The sequence below is a fragment of the Schistocerca americana genome, chromosome 2 (genome assembly GCF_021461395.2).
Source record: "Schistocerca americana isolate TAMUIC-IGC-003095 chromosome 2, iqSchAmer2.1, whole genome shotgun sequence".
Lineage (NCBI taxonomy): Eukaryota > Metazoa > Arthropoda > Insecta > Orthoptera > Acrididae > Schistocerca > Schistocerca americana.
The window spans coordinates 580,226,466-580,241,983 of record NC_060120.1 but is presented as its reverse complement, the minus strand read 5'-3'; the positions used below and the strand labels follow the sequence as shown (position 1 = coordinate 580,241,983).

General features: G+C 42.1%; 1 protein-coding gene across 1 annotated transcript in view; it reads right to left on the bottom strand.

Annotated features, from left to right (window-relative positions):
- LOC124594202 (protein takeout-like) overlaps nucleotides 1–5,262 on the bottom strand; it is a 32,491-nt gene extending 27,229 nt beyond the window's left edge. The window contains exons 1-2 of the mRNA XM_047132561.1: nucleotides 5,151–5,262; nucleotides 4,904–5,056 (exon numbers count right to left, since the gene is read on the bottom strand). Coding sequence (XP_046988517.1) covers nucleotides 4,904–5,056; nucleotides 5,151–5,262 — 265 coding nt within the window. The remainder of the gene's footprint in view (nucleotides 1–4,903; nucleotides 5,057–5,150) is intronic.
- Between the last annotated feature and the right edge of the window lie 10,256 nt (nucleotides 5,263–15,518).

Here is a 15,518-nt window from a genome sequence, read left to right as displayed (position 1 = left end):
GTAGATGACCATGGTGACGTTGGGAAAAGTAATAAGTACCAGTGTTGTGTGTGTCTTTGGTATCTCGAACAAAACCTTACATTTTGAACCACTCTCGTATTTTCTGAGCAAAGCGCGATGTTGATACTGGAGGAAAACGGCTGTTTCAACTTGCTTATCCTAGCTTCAGAAGTCTACGCACGGATAACTTTTGGACATACGTAATGCCATTTTCGAACTTTTGAGGCTAATATAATTTCGAGAACAATTTTTAAAATTATTACTTGTTGAGTGTTTGTGGGGTGTACTGTATCGACATCCTCTACACAACGCCTGTCGAAAAAGGCAATAAATAAAAAAACTGAATGAAAAAGACAAAGCTGTTCGTATGACTAAAAATAATATGTTGTATTAAGACGGAATTTTCTCTGCGTGTTTATGGTTTACTTTAGTTAAATTTTTTCCGTCATCTGAAATTCGTATATTTTATGTATGGAACTTGTACGTATTTTGTAATTTAAGAACTGTGCCTATTGAAATCCATATACAATCAGAGGAACAGGGAGTAGTGGAGTCGAGAGAGAAATATGGCGTTTGCTGGTGTGGTCGGTGGCACCTCGCGCAAGAGGGCCAAAAAGTTACACGAAATGATACTAAGAACTAATTATTTGTGTAGAATGATGTTTAAAGTCAAGAACGGTAAAGTCAGGGCAGTAGAAATGGCATTCTGGTAAATTGTTTGGTGACGTGATGCCTGAGAGACATTTGTAAAAGACACAAAAAGTTTATCATTTTTGTGGAAAGCAGTTTAAGATGACTTTAGACTGTTGGATTTTGAAGGGTTAAGTATAAGAGGAATTGCTAAAGAACATGTTTATTCGCCGTGCTGTAATTAAACAGGAAAGAACGTTGTTAATAAAATTTTTCTGGGTTTGTGACCGCATTGTCAATATGTACAACTATATATTGACAATACGATCACAAACCCAAAAAAATTTTATTGACTGTGACAATGGCTGCGGAAGCCCACGTTTATAAGAAAGAACGTAATTGGAGGGGTCATTTATACAAACAATATTGTGAATGGAAGAATAAGAGTGTGTGGTTAAATTATAGGAGAACATACTTGCACATCGGATTTAGTAAGCGATCGATCATGTGTTCAATTACGGATGAAACCGTTGTCCGGGAGCAATTAATATCCATCCTGTCACAAAACGTTCGATGGATGTTTGATTCCTGGGAACTGTTATATTACAGCAATGCATCACTCATTGAGCTTAACTGTGAATTTCATTATGTTCAAATTTGAGGAATCGCTATACTGGCTATAGGCAGCCAGTGGACTAGAGATCGTAGCATCACTCGCCACTACATACATCTGATAGAAACAGCTTCCTTGCGTACCTCTTTGGGCACCGAAAAATATTGACAGTAAACAGAGTTGCGAGCAAAATAAACTGTGCAAACATCAACTCACACACACACACACACACACACACACACACACACACACACACACACACGCGCGCACGCACACACACATATACAAATAAATACGTACACATACACAAAATTTTAATGTCTGACCGGCACGATGGATGATATTGTCCCAGAAATAAACTGATATAATTCCACTCCCTCAGACCAATTGTCAGGCGAATGCCATTTTTTCCAAATGGGAACCAATCTACCCCGCCCCCAAGCGCACTGGGACATAATACTGTAAAGAACAATGACAGTATAATAAGACAGATCTCAAATATCCCTCTCTACTCTCTGGAAGAGAGAAAAAGAAGCGTAAAGAAGAAAAAAAACACGTTTTATGGAAGGCCAATAAATTCAGAGCCAAAGAACAACACAAAACCTTGTTGTTGGCTGTCACTAAAGGGATAATCTTTTTTAATAACCAGCAGTAAACTCATTAACAACCTGTAGTGTTACGAATTTTCTAGCATCCAGTGTTATGTATTCGAAAGAATTTTATATACGTTGCGAACTGAATTTTACGCAAAAGTAAAGATCAACAGTGGGAGGACAATAACAAAGAATAAAAGATACATTTATAGTTCGATTTCTAACAGTGATGAATTGAGACTGATGGTTTAAATTTGGCTATTACCAAATATTTTTGTTATTGGCGTTCACTTTGAAAATAAAACTTGTTTGAGTCAACACACGTCTCATTACACTGCTTACAACATTTCTGAATGACATTTTCAAAGGCTCCGCTGTGTTTTTCTTCCGTGAGAGAGCTATAACATGTATAACACATTCATAGTAAACTGATCATTAGTTAGTTTAACGTTCAATAGATCATTTGCACGGTAAAAAATAGTAATATGGAAGAAGTCATTTTTCATTCACATCGCAAATTAATTTGCGAATATAGCCAAATTTTGAATATTTATAATTTGTTATTATTATTATCATTAAATACACAGATGTGAGTTAATAATTCCTAGCCACCACCTTTTATACGTTACGATAACACGAATTATTCTACAGAATGCAAGTGTTGTTAAGGAGAAACTATTTTAGTTTGTTTTCAAATTGTATTTTGCTGTCTGTCAGTCATTTTATATCACTGGGTAAGTGATCAAAAATTCCAGTTGCAGCATTGTGCACCCCTTTTTGTGCTAAAGAGAACCTTAAAGTGGAATAATGAATGTAATTTTTCCTTCTAGTAGGGATTGTAATTATGTACATCATTGTTCCTCGTAACTACAGTTATTTACAATAAACTTCATGAGGGAATAAATATATTGTGATGCAGTAGTTAGAATATTGCCGGCTGGTGTGATCGAGCGGATCTAGACGCTTCAGTCTGGAACCGCGCGACCGCTACTGTCGCAGGTTCGATCCTGCCTCGGGCATGGATGTGTGTGATGTCCTTAGGTTAGTCAGGTTTAAGTAGTTCTAAGTTGTAGGGGACTGATGACCACAGATGTTAAGTCCCATAGTGCTCAGAGCCATTTTAACCAGTCAGAGTGCTCAACTTCGCAATCAGACGTCCGCACGATGTTTATGGGTGAGCACCACATATTATTCTTACAGCACGTCTTTGAGCAATGAAGACTTTCTATCTAGAAGACGAGTTACCCCAGAACATAATTCCATATGCCATTACTGAATGGAATTATGTCAACTTAGCGATTTGTCTCTTCCCAATATTTATAATGATTCTAAGTGCAAACGTTCTTTTAGGAGTTCTAAAATGTGCTTTTCCCAGTTTAAATTCTCGTCAATATGGACAACTAAAATTTCTGAATTTTCCTCCCTCTTTATTATTTGCTCGTCGTGTGTTACGCTTATCATTAGTGTAGTACCTATAGATGTGCATAACGGAAAATGTTGTGTCTTTTTAAAATTGAGAGTGAGACCAATTGCAGAAAACCAGTCAATAATACTGTTAAGGAGACTGATTACCATTTCTTCTGTTGCTGTATGTATCGTTCATTGTCGCTGAGCTACTCAAACAAGTTAGATTTTGTTTGGACGGGAAAACAGCCGGGTACTAATACTGTACGACAAATAGCTTTTTAGTAATGCGAATTGTCTCCTATCCCTTTTATCAGAACTCGTACATCAATGTTAAACATGATACAACCCTGTGTGGCGATTAGCTCATGGCTCTCAAAGTAAATGAAGCGCAAAGGAACCCGTGTTCGTGTTATTTCTCATACGCCCACAAAATATTTAGTGACTGGAGAGAAGTCTAGCATGTGCTTTTCACACGGATTCTTCGTAGGGATTTTTCACTTGGAGTACTTGGCTTGTAATATGTATCCTAACGGTAGGATCTTGAAGAAGTCGAAAAAAGGCCCGTGGCGAAGACGTTTCCCCAGAATTATTGAGTTTCTTCAGAGAGATATAACAAAACTGTCCCGCCTGGTATCCAAGATATATGAGTCAAACGAAATACTCCGACTTCTAGAATATTATAATAATTCCAATTCCAAAATAGCCAGGCCCTGACGGGTCTAAACATTATCCAGCTGTACCTTTAATAAGTCATGGTTGCAAGATATCAACGAGAGTTACTTACTGGAAAATGTAAAAACTGGTAGAAGCTCACCTTGGGGAAGATACAGGGACGTAGAACATTAAAGGGAAACAGTAGCTGAGGAGGGACTGAGACAGGTTTGTAGCCTATCCCTGACGTTATTCAATCTACATTTCGAGTAAACAGTAAAGAAACCAAGGACAAGCTTGGAAAGGAAATTTAAGCTCAGGGAGTAGAAATAAAATTTCATGGATTGCCGATAACATCGAAATTCTGTCAGAGACGGAAAACGACCAGGAAGATTGATTGAAAGGAGTAGATAATGTCTTGAAAGGAGATTATTAGATGAACACGAACAAAGGTAAAACTAGGGCAATGCACTGTAGCCAAATTAAGACTTGCAATTCTGAGGGTATTAGGTTAGAAAATGAGACGCTACAAGTAGTAGATGATTTATGTTCTTTGAGCACCAAAATAAATGAGTATGGCCGAAGTAAAGAGAATATAAAACGCAGATTGCAAAATATAAATTGAAGCGTTAGGAAGTCTTTTCTGGAGGTATTTGTCCGGAGTGTAGCCTTGGACAGAAGTGAAACATGGACGATAAACAATTCAGACAAGATGAGAATAGAACCTTTTGAAATGAATTTAGTGCTACAGGACAATGCCGAAAATTAGATAGGTAGACTGGAGTGTCAGCATTTTCAAAACGTCTAAAAGGGACATATGCATCGGACATTTAGGACTCCTCAACTGCGTAGTGCGGTGAAAATGAGAAATATTTTTGAAAATAAGAGTAGAAGAAAGTGACAAAAACTGTCGTAAAATCTGACCCTCTGAAATTACTCAAACGTTATTAAAATCGTGGCTATTTAAGCTGAAAACATGGACATTACAGAAAGTACCGTTGCAACATACCTAGTTTCTTGTCGCCGTTGAAGAGGTTTTCGAAGTGTGCACCACCCTTAGCTGCAGTCACCCTTAACGTGTGCTCCTTGCCTCTGATGTACTGCTTGCCGTCAGACTTCCTGAATAGGTCGTGTTTGAACGTGTAAGACGCGTGCACACCGTCTGAAACACACAGTGCCCTCTGAAGAGACAAGCTGTTACAGCACTTTTTGATTTTTTCCATCCTTATTTAACAGTGAGCCGTAAACTTGCTTACCAAGAGTGATATTTGCTTTCCCTTTTCCCGTAATCGGTACTACCAATACCTTCCCCTGGATCTCATAGTTTCCCACAATTTCAACATGTGGTACAGACAGGTTGATTTTCATAGTGTGCGTTGGTATCTCCAATCTGGAAAATTAAACAGGGAATAATTGCTAGACATCTTTTGCTCTCAGAGCGTAGGGAGGAAAATTTTCAAATTCACCATAAAAGTTCAGCATATATTACAGCAGATGTCCTTAACTGTAAGAAAAGCTGCTGTTGCAGCAGTTTCTCTCAAGCAAAATACAGGTATCGTGGCAGACGTTGTTCGCCATTCTGGTTGTTAAAACGCTCCAACTTCCTTCTAGACCTTCACAAACACAGACAGTATCATGCTATCTACACTGCCTGACAAAAAAAAAAAAAAAAGAAAGGGGCACCCACGAGTCATGGTCAGATGTCAAGGTAGACTCATACACGTACACAACATGGGCGGGTTTGTAAACGATTACAGTTGCCATTCTGTGTAACGGCCGCCAGCAGAGTGTGTTAGTGTTATTCGTGTTAAGTGTTGTTAGCGGACTTGTTATGTTATGTAAGAGGCATGAATAGCGCCAGATGTTAAGTATTCACTGTGAAGGGCAAGGGATGCAGCATACTCGTTTGAGACAGCATTATCAGCATCTGACTGAGTTTGAAAGGGCCTCACTGCGTGTCCGCATTTAGATGGCTGATCAAATCGAACAATAACCAAATTTTTAGGGCAGCTGTATGTGACAGTGGCCAAATATTGGACTGCATAGGAACATGAGGGTAGGCATATTTACTGTCAAGGTTCCATCTGACCATCACTAGAGACGATCGTTTTATTATGCGCTAAGCACATTACAGTACCTTCATATCTGTACGTGCCATCTGAGAGCAAGTAATGGACTCCCTGTAACATGTGTCGTCCTGTTCCATTGATCGGGAACTAGCAGCAGCCAGTCCAGGGAACTACCGTCCCACACGTGGGCTGCCATTAACGTCACAACACAAACTGTTGCCTTTGAAATGGTGCCATGGTTAGGCAGGAAGGGCTGCTGATGAGTCGCATCGTACTGTATTCAGCAGTGAATCATGGTTCTGCACTATCCCAGATGACCACCATCAGCGAGTATGGTGGCAACCTGAAGAACCCATTCTGTTAACGTTTTGGAGAGGCACAGCAGTCTCACTCTTGGCGTCATAGTGCGAGGAGCATCCGGTGACGGCGGGAAATGATTCCAGGAACTTTGACAGCACAATCGTTTGTCACGGATACCCTGCATCCTAGTGTATATTTTCCTCGACTGACAGTATCTTGATGCCTTTTTTCAACAGGACAATACTTCCCCACCCATGGTACATGTCTCTGTAAATTGGATGTGTGAAGTTGATGTACTCCCATGGCCAGCAAGATCCTCAGAGCTGTCCTTGTAAGAAGATGTGAGGGACCTGCTCGAACACTAAAGTGCGTGTCATTTACGACGGCGGCCGAGTTTAGGTTCGTTCTGCGCATCTGACGTCACAAAACACAGTCAGCCAATGAACAGAGAACGACGTTGCCAGAGCTCGACTGCAGCGCAGAGCACGGACGAGTGTCTTCAGTTTTAGAAACGTTCAGTCATAAATAAAGCAATTGAGCAAAAGCAATGTCTTGATAGCAGAATTTCTTTTATAGAAAGTTTGGAAAAATCATTCTTTATACAAATTGCTTCATATTCTATTAATTAATTAAACCAAACAAGCAATAAGCCTCCTAATTCAGGCGATAGCAAGGAAAGGTGTTTGTATCATTCTCATTAACCGCTTTTTCGCAATAAAGAACAGCGGTAATTGTTTATTTCCTATTGTACTTCGACGAAACGTGAGTAATTCATAGTCATACCAACAGTGTTTGTCGGTATTTTGCGTCATATTTTAAAATACTCCAGAAAGTCTAGTGCATGCTGCGCTCTGTTAGCGTATTGGTTAAAGTGTTCAGCTGATGAGCGAAAGATTCTGAATTCAAACCATGTTCGGTGCTTGGTATTTTCTTTATTTAAAAACAATATCGAAGTATCTTACTTCATGAATTTTATTCTCTTGAATGTAATTTTTTGAAATTTCTAGTGGCAACTAAAATCTACCATACGGAAAGTATACGCTATGGACTTTTACCTTTGCAAACTCTTCAAAATTTCGTGCAATGGTTTACTACATTTAATGCTGCACAATAACTGCGTTGAACATCGAAACAAAACTAAGTCATTTATGCATAAAAGAAGGTTGTATACACAGAAGAAGCCTGGAGATACTGACAGATTTCAGATAGATTATATAATGGAAAGACAGAGATTTAGGAACCAGGTTTTAAATTGTAAGACATTTCCAGGGGGCAGATGTGGACTCTCACCACAATCTATTGGTTATGAACTGCAGATTAAAACTGAAGAAACTGCAAAAAGGTGGGAATTTAAGGAGATGAGACCTGGATAAACGGACTAAACCAGAGGTTGTACAGAGTTTCAGGGAGAGCGTAAGGGAACAAATAGCAGGAATGGGGGAAAGAAATACAGTAGAAGAAAAATGGGTAGCTTTGAGGGATGAAGTAGTGAAGGCAGCAGAGGATCAAGTAGGTAAAAAGTCGAGGGCTAGTAGAAATCCTTGGGTAAAAGAAGAAATATTGAATATAATTGATGAAAGGAGAAAATATAAAAATGCAGTAAACGAAGCAGGCAAAAAGGAATACAAACGTCTCAAAAATGAGATCGACAGGAAGTGCAAAATAGCTAAGCAGGGATGGCTAGAGGATAAATGTAAGGATGTAGAGGCTTATCTCACTAGGGGTAAGATAGATACTGCCTACAGGAAAATTAAAGAGACCGTTGGTGAAAAGAGAACCACTTGTATGAATATTAAGAGCTCAGATGGAAACCCAGTTCTAAGCAAAGAAGGGAAAGCAGAAAGGTGGAAGGAGTATATAGAGGGTCTATACAAGGGCGATGTACTTGAGGACAATATTATGGAAAGGGAAGAGGTTAAAAATTGATTCAAATGGCTCTGAGCACTATGGGATTTAACATCTATGGTCATCAGTCCCCTAGAACTTAGAACTACTTAAACCTAACTAACCTAAGGACATCACAAAACAACCAGTCATCACGAGGCAGAGAAAACCCCTGACCCCGCCGGGAATCGAACCCGGGAACCCAGGCGCGCGAAGCGAGAACGCTACCGCACGACCACGAGCTGCGGACAAGGGAAGAGGATGTAGATGAAGATGAAATGGGAGATATGATACTGCGTGAAGCGTTTCATAGAGCACTGAAAGACTTAAGTCGAAACAAGGCCCCGGGAGTAGACAACATTCCATTAGAACTACTGACGGCCTTGGGAGAGCCAGTCCTGACAAAACTCTACTGTCTGGTAAGCAAGATGTATGAGACAGGCGAAAAACCCTCAGACTTCAAGAAGAATATAATAATTCCAATCCCAAAGAAAGCAGGTGTTGACAGATGTGAAAATTTCTGAACTATCAGTTTAATAAGTCACCGCTGCAAAATACTAACGCGAATTCTTTACAGACGAATGGAAAAACTAGTAGAAGCCGACCTAGGGGAAGATCAGTTTGGATTCCGTAGAAATATTGGAACACGTGAGGCAATACTGACCCTACGACTTATCTTAGAAGCTAGATTAAGTTAAGGCAAACCTACGTTTCTAGCATTTGTAGATTTAGAGAAACGTTTTGACAATGTTGACTGGAATACTCTCTTTCAAATTCTGAAGGTGGCAGGGGTAAAATACAGGGAGCGAAAGACTATTTACAATTTGTATAGAAACCAAATGGCAGTTGTAAGAGTTGAGGGGCATGAAAGGGAAGCAGTGGTTTGGAAGGGAGTGAGACAGGGTTGTAGCCTATCCCCGATGTTATTCAATCTGTATATTGAGCAAGCAGTGAAGGAAACAAAAGAAAAATTCGGAGTAGGTATTAAAATTCATGGAGAAGAAATAAAAACTTTGAGGTTTACCGATGACATTGTAATTTTGTCAGAGACAGTAAAGGACTTGTAAGAGCAGTTGAACGGAATGGATAGTGTCTTGAAAGGAGGATATAAGATGAACATTAACAAAAGCAAAACGAGGATAATGGAATGTAGTTGAATTAAGTCGGGTGATGCTGAGGCTATTAGATTAGGAAATGAGACACTTAAAGTAGTAAAGGAGTTTTGCTATTTGAGGAGAAAAATAACTAATGATGGTCGAAGCAGAGAGGATATAAAATGTAGACTGGCAATGGGAAGGAAAGCGTTTCTGAAGAAGAGAAATTTGTTAACATCGAGTATAGATTTGAGTGTCAGGAAGTCGTTTCTGAAAGTATTTGTACGGAGTATAGCCACGTATGGAAGTGAAACATGGACAATAAATAGTTTAGACAAGAAGAGAATAGAAGCTTTCGAAATGTGGTGCTACAGAAGAATGCTGAAGATTAGATGGATAGATCACATAACTAATCAGGAGGTGTTGAATAGGATTGGGGAGAAGAGAAGTTTGTGGCACAACTTGTCTAGAAGAAGGGTCCTTTGGTAGGACACGTTCTGAGGCATCAAGGGATCACCAATTTAGTACTGGAGGGCAGCATAGAGGGTAAAAATCGTAGAGGGAGACCAAGAGATGAATACACCAAGCAGATTCAGAAGGATGTAGGTTGCAGTAGGTACTGGGAGATGAAGAAGCTTGCACAGGATAGAGTAGCATGGAGAGCTGCATCAAACCAGTCTCAGGACTGAAGACCACAACAACAACAACAACGGGGGGAAGGTATCAGTCAAGAAGATGTGTAAAAATCAAATTTTTGGACCAAATGGTTTTAGTGAAATCGAATGATAAGTGTGTCAAAGCAGTCGGAACACCATGCGTCTGCACTGGCGAGCAGTGCAGTGCTGACAAAATCGCGCACAGCGCGGAATGCGGGGAGCACGTCTCTGTAGCACCGAAAGGGTTAATGCGGTCGTGGTGGCTTTACTTCATAAACTGCGCGCTCCCCCCTAAACGTAAGTTTGCTTGGCGCGTACAACTGGCAACGCAGCAATCTCCCGCGTCTGAGCGGGCATGCGCGAACCGCCAAGATAAAAGAATTGAACTATAGCTCCGTCCCAGTGCTAGACGTAGCAGTTTATGGGCCATCATGCTTCAGAAGAGGATACAATTGCTTTACGAATCCCTTTCCAATCGAATACGAACTTGCATCCAGACCAGAGGGATTGGGGGGGGGGGGGCTTCATCATGCTGATAAGAGAGCTTGTACTGCGAAGTTCTTTGCAAATTTTTGTAATCACGGAAATACTATCACATATCCTCTCAAGTCATAAAGTTTCATTTCATTTTCTGTTCCCCATCTGGACGCTTTTTTTTTTGTCAGACAGTGTATTTTTAAGTCCATATATTACGAAATTTTAAGTGACTACTGCAGTATTGATAGATCTAATCTGGGAAATTCCCTTACTTTCTCACTCGTATTCCTGATTGTATACTGAATACTTTCTTACCTAATACATTAGCAATTTACGCTACTGGCCATTAAAATTGCCACACCAAGAAGAAATGCAGATGATAAAAGGGTATTCATTGGACAAATACACTCCTGGAAATGGAAAAAAGAACACATTGACACCGGTGTGTCAGACCCACTATACTTGCTCCGGACACTGCGAGAGGGCTGTACAAGCAATGATCACACGCACGGCACAGCGGACACACCAGGAACCGCGGTGTTGGCCGTCGAATGGCGCTAGCTGCGCAGCATTTGTGCACCGCCGCCGTCAGTGTCAGCCAGTTTGCCGTGGCATACGGAGCTCCATCGCAGTCTTTAACACTGGTAGCATGCCGCGACAGCGTGGACGTGAACCGTATGTGCAGTTGACGGACTTTGAGCGAGGGCGTATAGTGGGCATGCGGGAGGCCGGGTGGACGTACCGCCGAATTGCTCAACACGTGGGGCGTGAGGTCTCCACAGTACATCGATGTTGTCGCCAGTGGTCGGCGGAAGGTGCACGTGCCCGTCGACCTGGGACTGGACCGCAGCGACGCACGGATGCACGCCAAGACCGTAGGATCCTACGCAGTGCCGTAGGGGACCGCACCGCCACTTCCCAGCAAATTAGGGACACTGTTGCTCCTGGGGTATCGGCGAGGACCATTCGCAACCGTCTCCATGAAGCTGGGCTACGGTCCCGCACACCGTTAGGCCGTCTTCCGCTCACGCCCCAACATCGTGCAGCCCGCCTCCAGTGGTGTCGCGACAGGCGTGAATGGAGGGACGAATGGAGACGTGTCGTCTTCAGCGATGAGAGTCGCTTCTGCCTTGGTGCCAATGGTGGTCGTATGCGTGTTTGGCGCCGTGCAGGTGAGCGGCACAATCAGGACTGCATACGACCGAGGCACACAGGGCCAACACCCGGCATCATGGTGTGGGCAGCGATCTCCTACACTGGCCGTACACCACTGGTGATCGTCGAGGGGACACTGAATAGTGCACGGTGCATCCAAACCGTCATCGAACCCATCGTTCTACCATTCCTAGACCGGCAAGGGAACTTGCTGTTCCAACAGGACAATGCACGTCCGCATGTATCCCGTGCCACCCAACGTGCTCTAGAAGGTGTAAGTCAACTATCCTGGCCAGCAAGATCTCCGGATCTGTCCCCCATTGAGCATGTTTGGGACTGGATGAAGTGTCGTCTCACGCGGTCTGCACGTCCAGCACGAACGCTGGTCCAACTGAGGCGCCAGGTGGAAATGGCATGGCAAGCCGTTCCACAGGACTACATCCAGCATCTCTACGATCGTCTCCATGGGAGAATAGCAGCCTGCATTGCTGCGAAAGGTGGATATACACTGTACTAGTGCCGACATTTTGCATGCTCTGTTGCCTGTGTCTATGTGCCTGTGGTTCAGTCAGTGTGATCATGTGATGTATCTGACCCCAGGAATGTGTCAATAAAGTTTCCCCTTCCTGGGACAATGAATTCACGGTGTTCTTATTTCAATTTCCAGGAGTGTATATTATACTAGAACTGAATGCGATTACATTTTCACGCAATTTGGGTGCATAGATCCTGAGAAATCAGTACCTAGAACAACCACCTCTGGCCGTAATAACGGCCTTGACACGCCTGGGAATTGAGTCAAACAGACCTTGGATGGCGTGTACAGGTATAGCTGCCTATGCAGCTTCAACACGATACCACAGTTCATCAAGAGTAGTGACTGGCGTATTGTGACGAGCCAGTTTCTCGGCCACCATCAACCACACGTTTTTAGTTGGTGAGAGATCTGGAGATTGTGCTGATCAAGGCAGCAGTCGAACATTTTCTGTATCCAGAAAGGCCCGTACAGGACCTGCAACATGCGGTCGTGCATTCTTCTGCTGAAATGTGGGGTTTCGCAGGGATCGAATGAAGGGTAGAGCCACGGGTCATAACACATCTGAAATGTAAAGTCCACTGTTCAAAGTGCCGTCATTGCGAACAAGAGGTGACAGAGACGTGTAACCAATGGCACCCCATACCATCACGCCGGGTGATACGCCAGTATGGCGATGACGAATACACGCATCAAATGTGCGTTCATCGCGATGACGCCAAACACGGATGCGACCATCATGATGCTGTAAACAGAACCTGGATTCGTCCAAAAAAATGACGTTTTGCAATTTTTGCGCCCAGATTCGTCCTTGAGTACACCATCGCTGACGCTCCTGCCTGTGATGCAGCGTCAAGGCTAACCGCAGCCATGGTCTCTGTTTGCTGCTGCAAACGTCGTCGAACTGTTCGTGCAGATGGTTGTTGTCTTGCAAACGCCCTCATCAGTTGACTCAGGGATCGAGACGTGGATGCACGATCCGTTACATCCATGCGGATAATATGCCTGTCATCTCGAATGCTAGTGATACGAGACCTTTGGGATCCAGCACGGCGTTCCGTATTACCCTCTGAACCCACCGATTCCATATTCTGCTAACAGTCATTGGATCTCGACCAACGCGAGCAGCAATGTCGCGATACGATAAACCGCTATCGCGATAGGCTACAATTCGACCTTTATCAAAGTCGGAAACGTGATGGTACGCATTTCTCCTCCTTACACGAGGCATCACAACAACGTTTCACGAGGCAACGCCGGTCAACTGCTGTTTGTGTATGAGAAATCGGTTGGAAATTTTCCTCATGTCAGCACGTTGTAGGTGTTGCCACAGGCGCCAACCTTGTGCGAATGCTCTGAAAAGCTAATCATTTGCATATCACAGCATCTTCTTCCTGTCGGTTAAATTTCGCGTGTGTAGCACGTCATCTTCGTGGTGTAGCAATTTTAATGGCCAGTAGTGTATAATGCACAATGGTATCATGAGGGCACTTGACCAGATGAGACCTCACCACACTCAGAAATGCTTCGATGTGGCAATTCTCTTTAAGCTATTCAGTGTATCTAACAAAAAAACACGCCCAGAAGGTGTGCAATATCCTTATCTGCCCACAAAAACATTGAGAGAAAATGTCATTCACCCTGGAATTTAGGAACATGGAAATTCAAGAGGATGAGTTAGCTTTTGTGCAATTAAGGTACCTGTAGGAGTGACATTGATAAAATGTGTCATCAATTTGCATGCCAACATTTTGCTGTTCAGGTTCCAAATCATGTGTCAGTGAGAGTAAGAATCACTGATAGCGAGGGACTATAAGCCGTAGCCAGTAAAACCAGCTTTTTTCAGGTACCGAAGAGAAATGGAGTCCTCCTCAAGCTGAAAAACTGTCCTCTGCACATGGGTTTCTTTCCTGGGGTGTTCCGCCACAGTTCCACCTGGTAAAATTACTCTTGCAATGGATCCAGTAAACCGACATCATGAGGAGGGTAACTCCAGGCATCTCAATAACCCCAAAGGAAAAGGAGTTCTTCAGTAGCCAAGAACATGTACTCAGTAATCTGACATTGCAGAACACACTGTCCCAATACTTATGAAAAGAGAAGTTATGACACATTACAACACTAACAGCGCTTCTGGAGGCGCTGATCTACTGTGAAAGATATGATGTCACGATATCTTAATAGTTACAACTGGCAGGTCAGACCTGTTATAACTTAGTGAGCGGGAACACAGCCAAATCAGAAACACTAGCCCAAAGGTCGACAATACAATTACTGAAATTTCTTTCGAAAGCCAAATTTTTATACTTTTGCTCAAAGATAGCACGTTATTATGGACTGGATTACGGTACTTCTGAACTAGCGTTTGCTAGAAACGTTTTCAGTCTGACTGAGATACATTCTCTGAGGTCAACCCCTTCCAACTCTCCCATACACTTCATAATGTGTGTGTGGCCTACGTTAGTTTCCCAGATTATAGGCTGTAACAGTGAAGATTAAATAAATAGACGAAACGCGAAGTTATTTATTTTATCTTCTTTTCTTCATCCTCTGTATATTCAAACAATCTCAACATATCTTCCCCATTACTCGACCCCGCACATTCACTCACTCCACAATGCTCTCAAAAATTAACTTAATAAACTTTAAGTAAAGGTTTAAGTCTTAGTTAAAGTATGAATGTCAATCAATATCACACTTAATAGAGATATAATTTACTGAAGTAAATGGTTGTAGTTTCATCATAAGTTGCTTTTTTATTTCTTCATGGTGACTATTTTTGGACACCTTTGTCCATTTTCATACAATCTTACAAATAAAAACACAGTTGGACTGACAGTTTTATACAAACAAGGCATACATATTTGCAATACAATTATATTAAACTAATATATATGTGAGGTATACAGATTTTTCATTGTTATTTAGTTATATGAGTTGCACGGTTGTATGTGTGACAATACAGGCGAAAGTTTATGTACAAAACAGCCCCTTCAGTTATGATAAAAGTGACACTCTGGCCGACTCAACAACAGTAAGTAGACCACACAAGACAGGCATTGGAGAAATGGCATGCACAGACAACGGTGGTTACCATGTAAAACCCATCCTTTTTTATTTTTGAGTCATCAGTCTTCTGACTGGTTTGATGTGGTCCGCCACGAATTCCTCTCCTGTGCCAACCTCGTCATCTCAGAGTAGCATTGCAGCCTACATGTCCTGTTAGCGTAAGCAGGGCTATGCCCGAAGCGTTCAGTGAATTCGAAAGTAAAATTCTGTGTACCGACTTGACAGAAAATCCTAGGAAGTTCTGGTCTTACGTTAAATCAGTAAGTGGATCGAAACAGCATATCCAGACACTCTGGGATGATAATGGCATTGAAACAGAGGATGACACGCGTAAAGCTGAAATACTAAACACCTTTTTCCAAAGCTGTTTCACAGAGGAAGACCG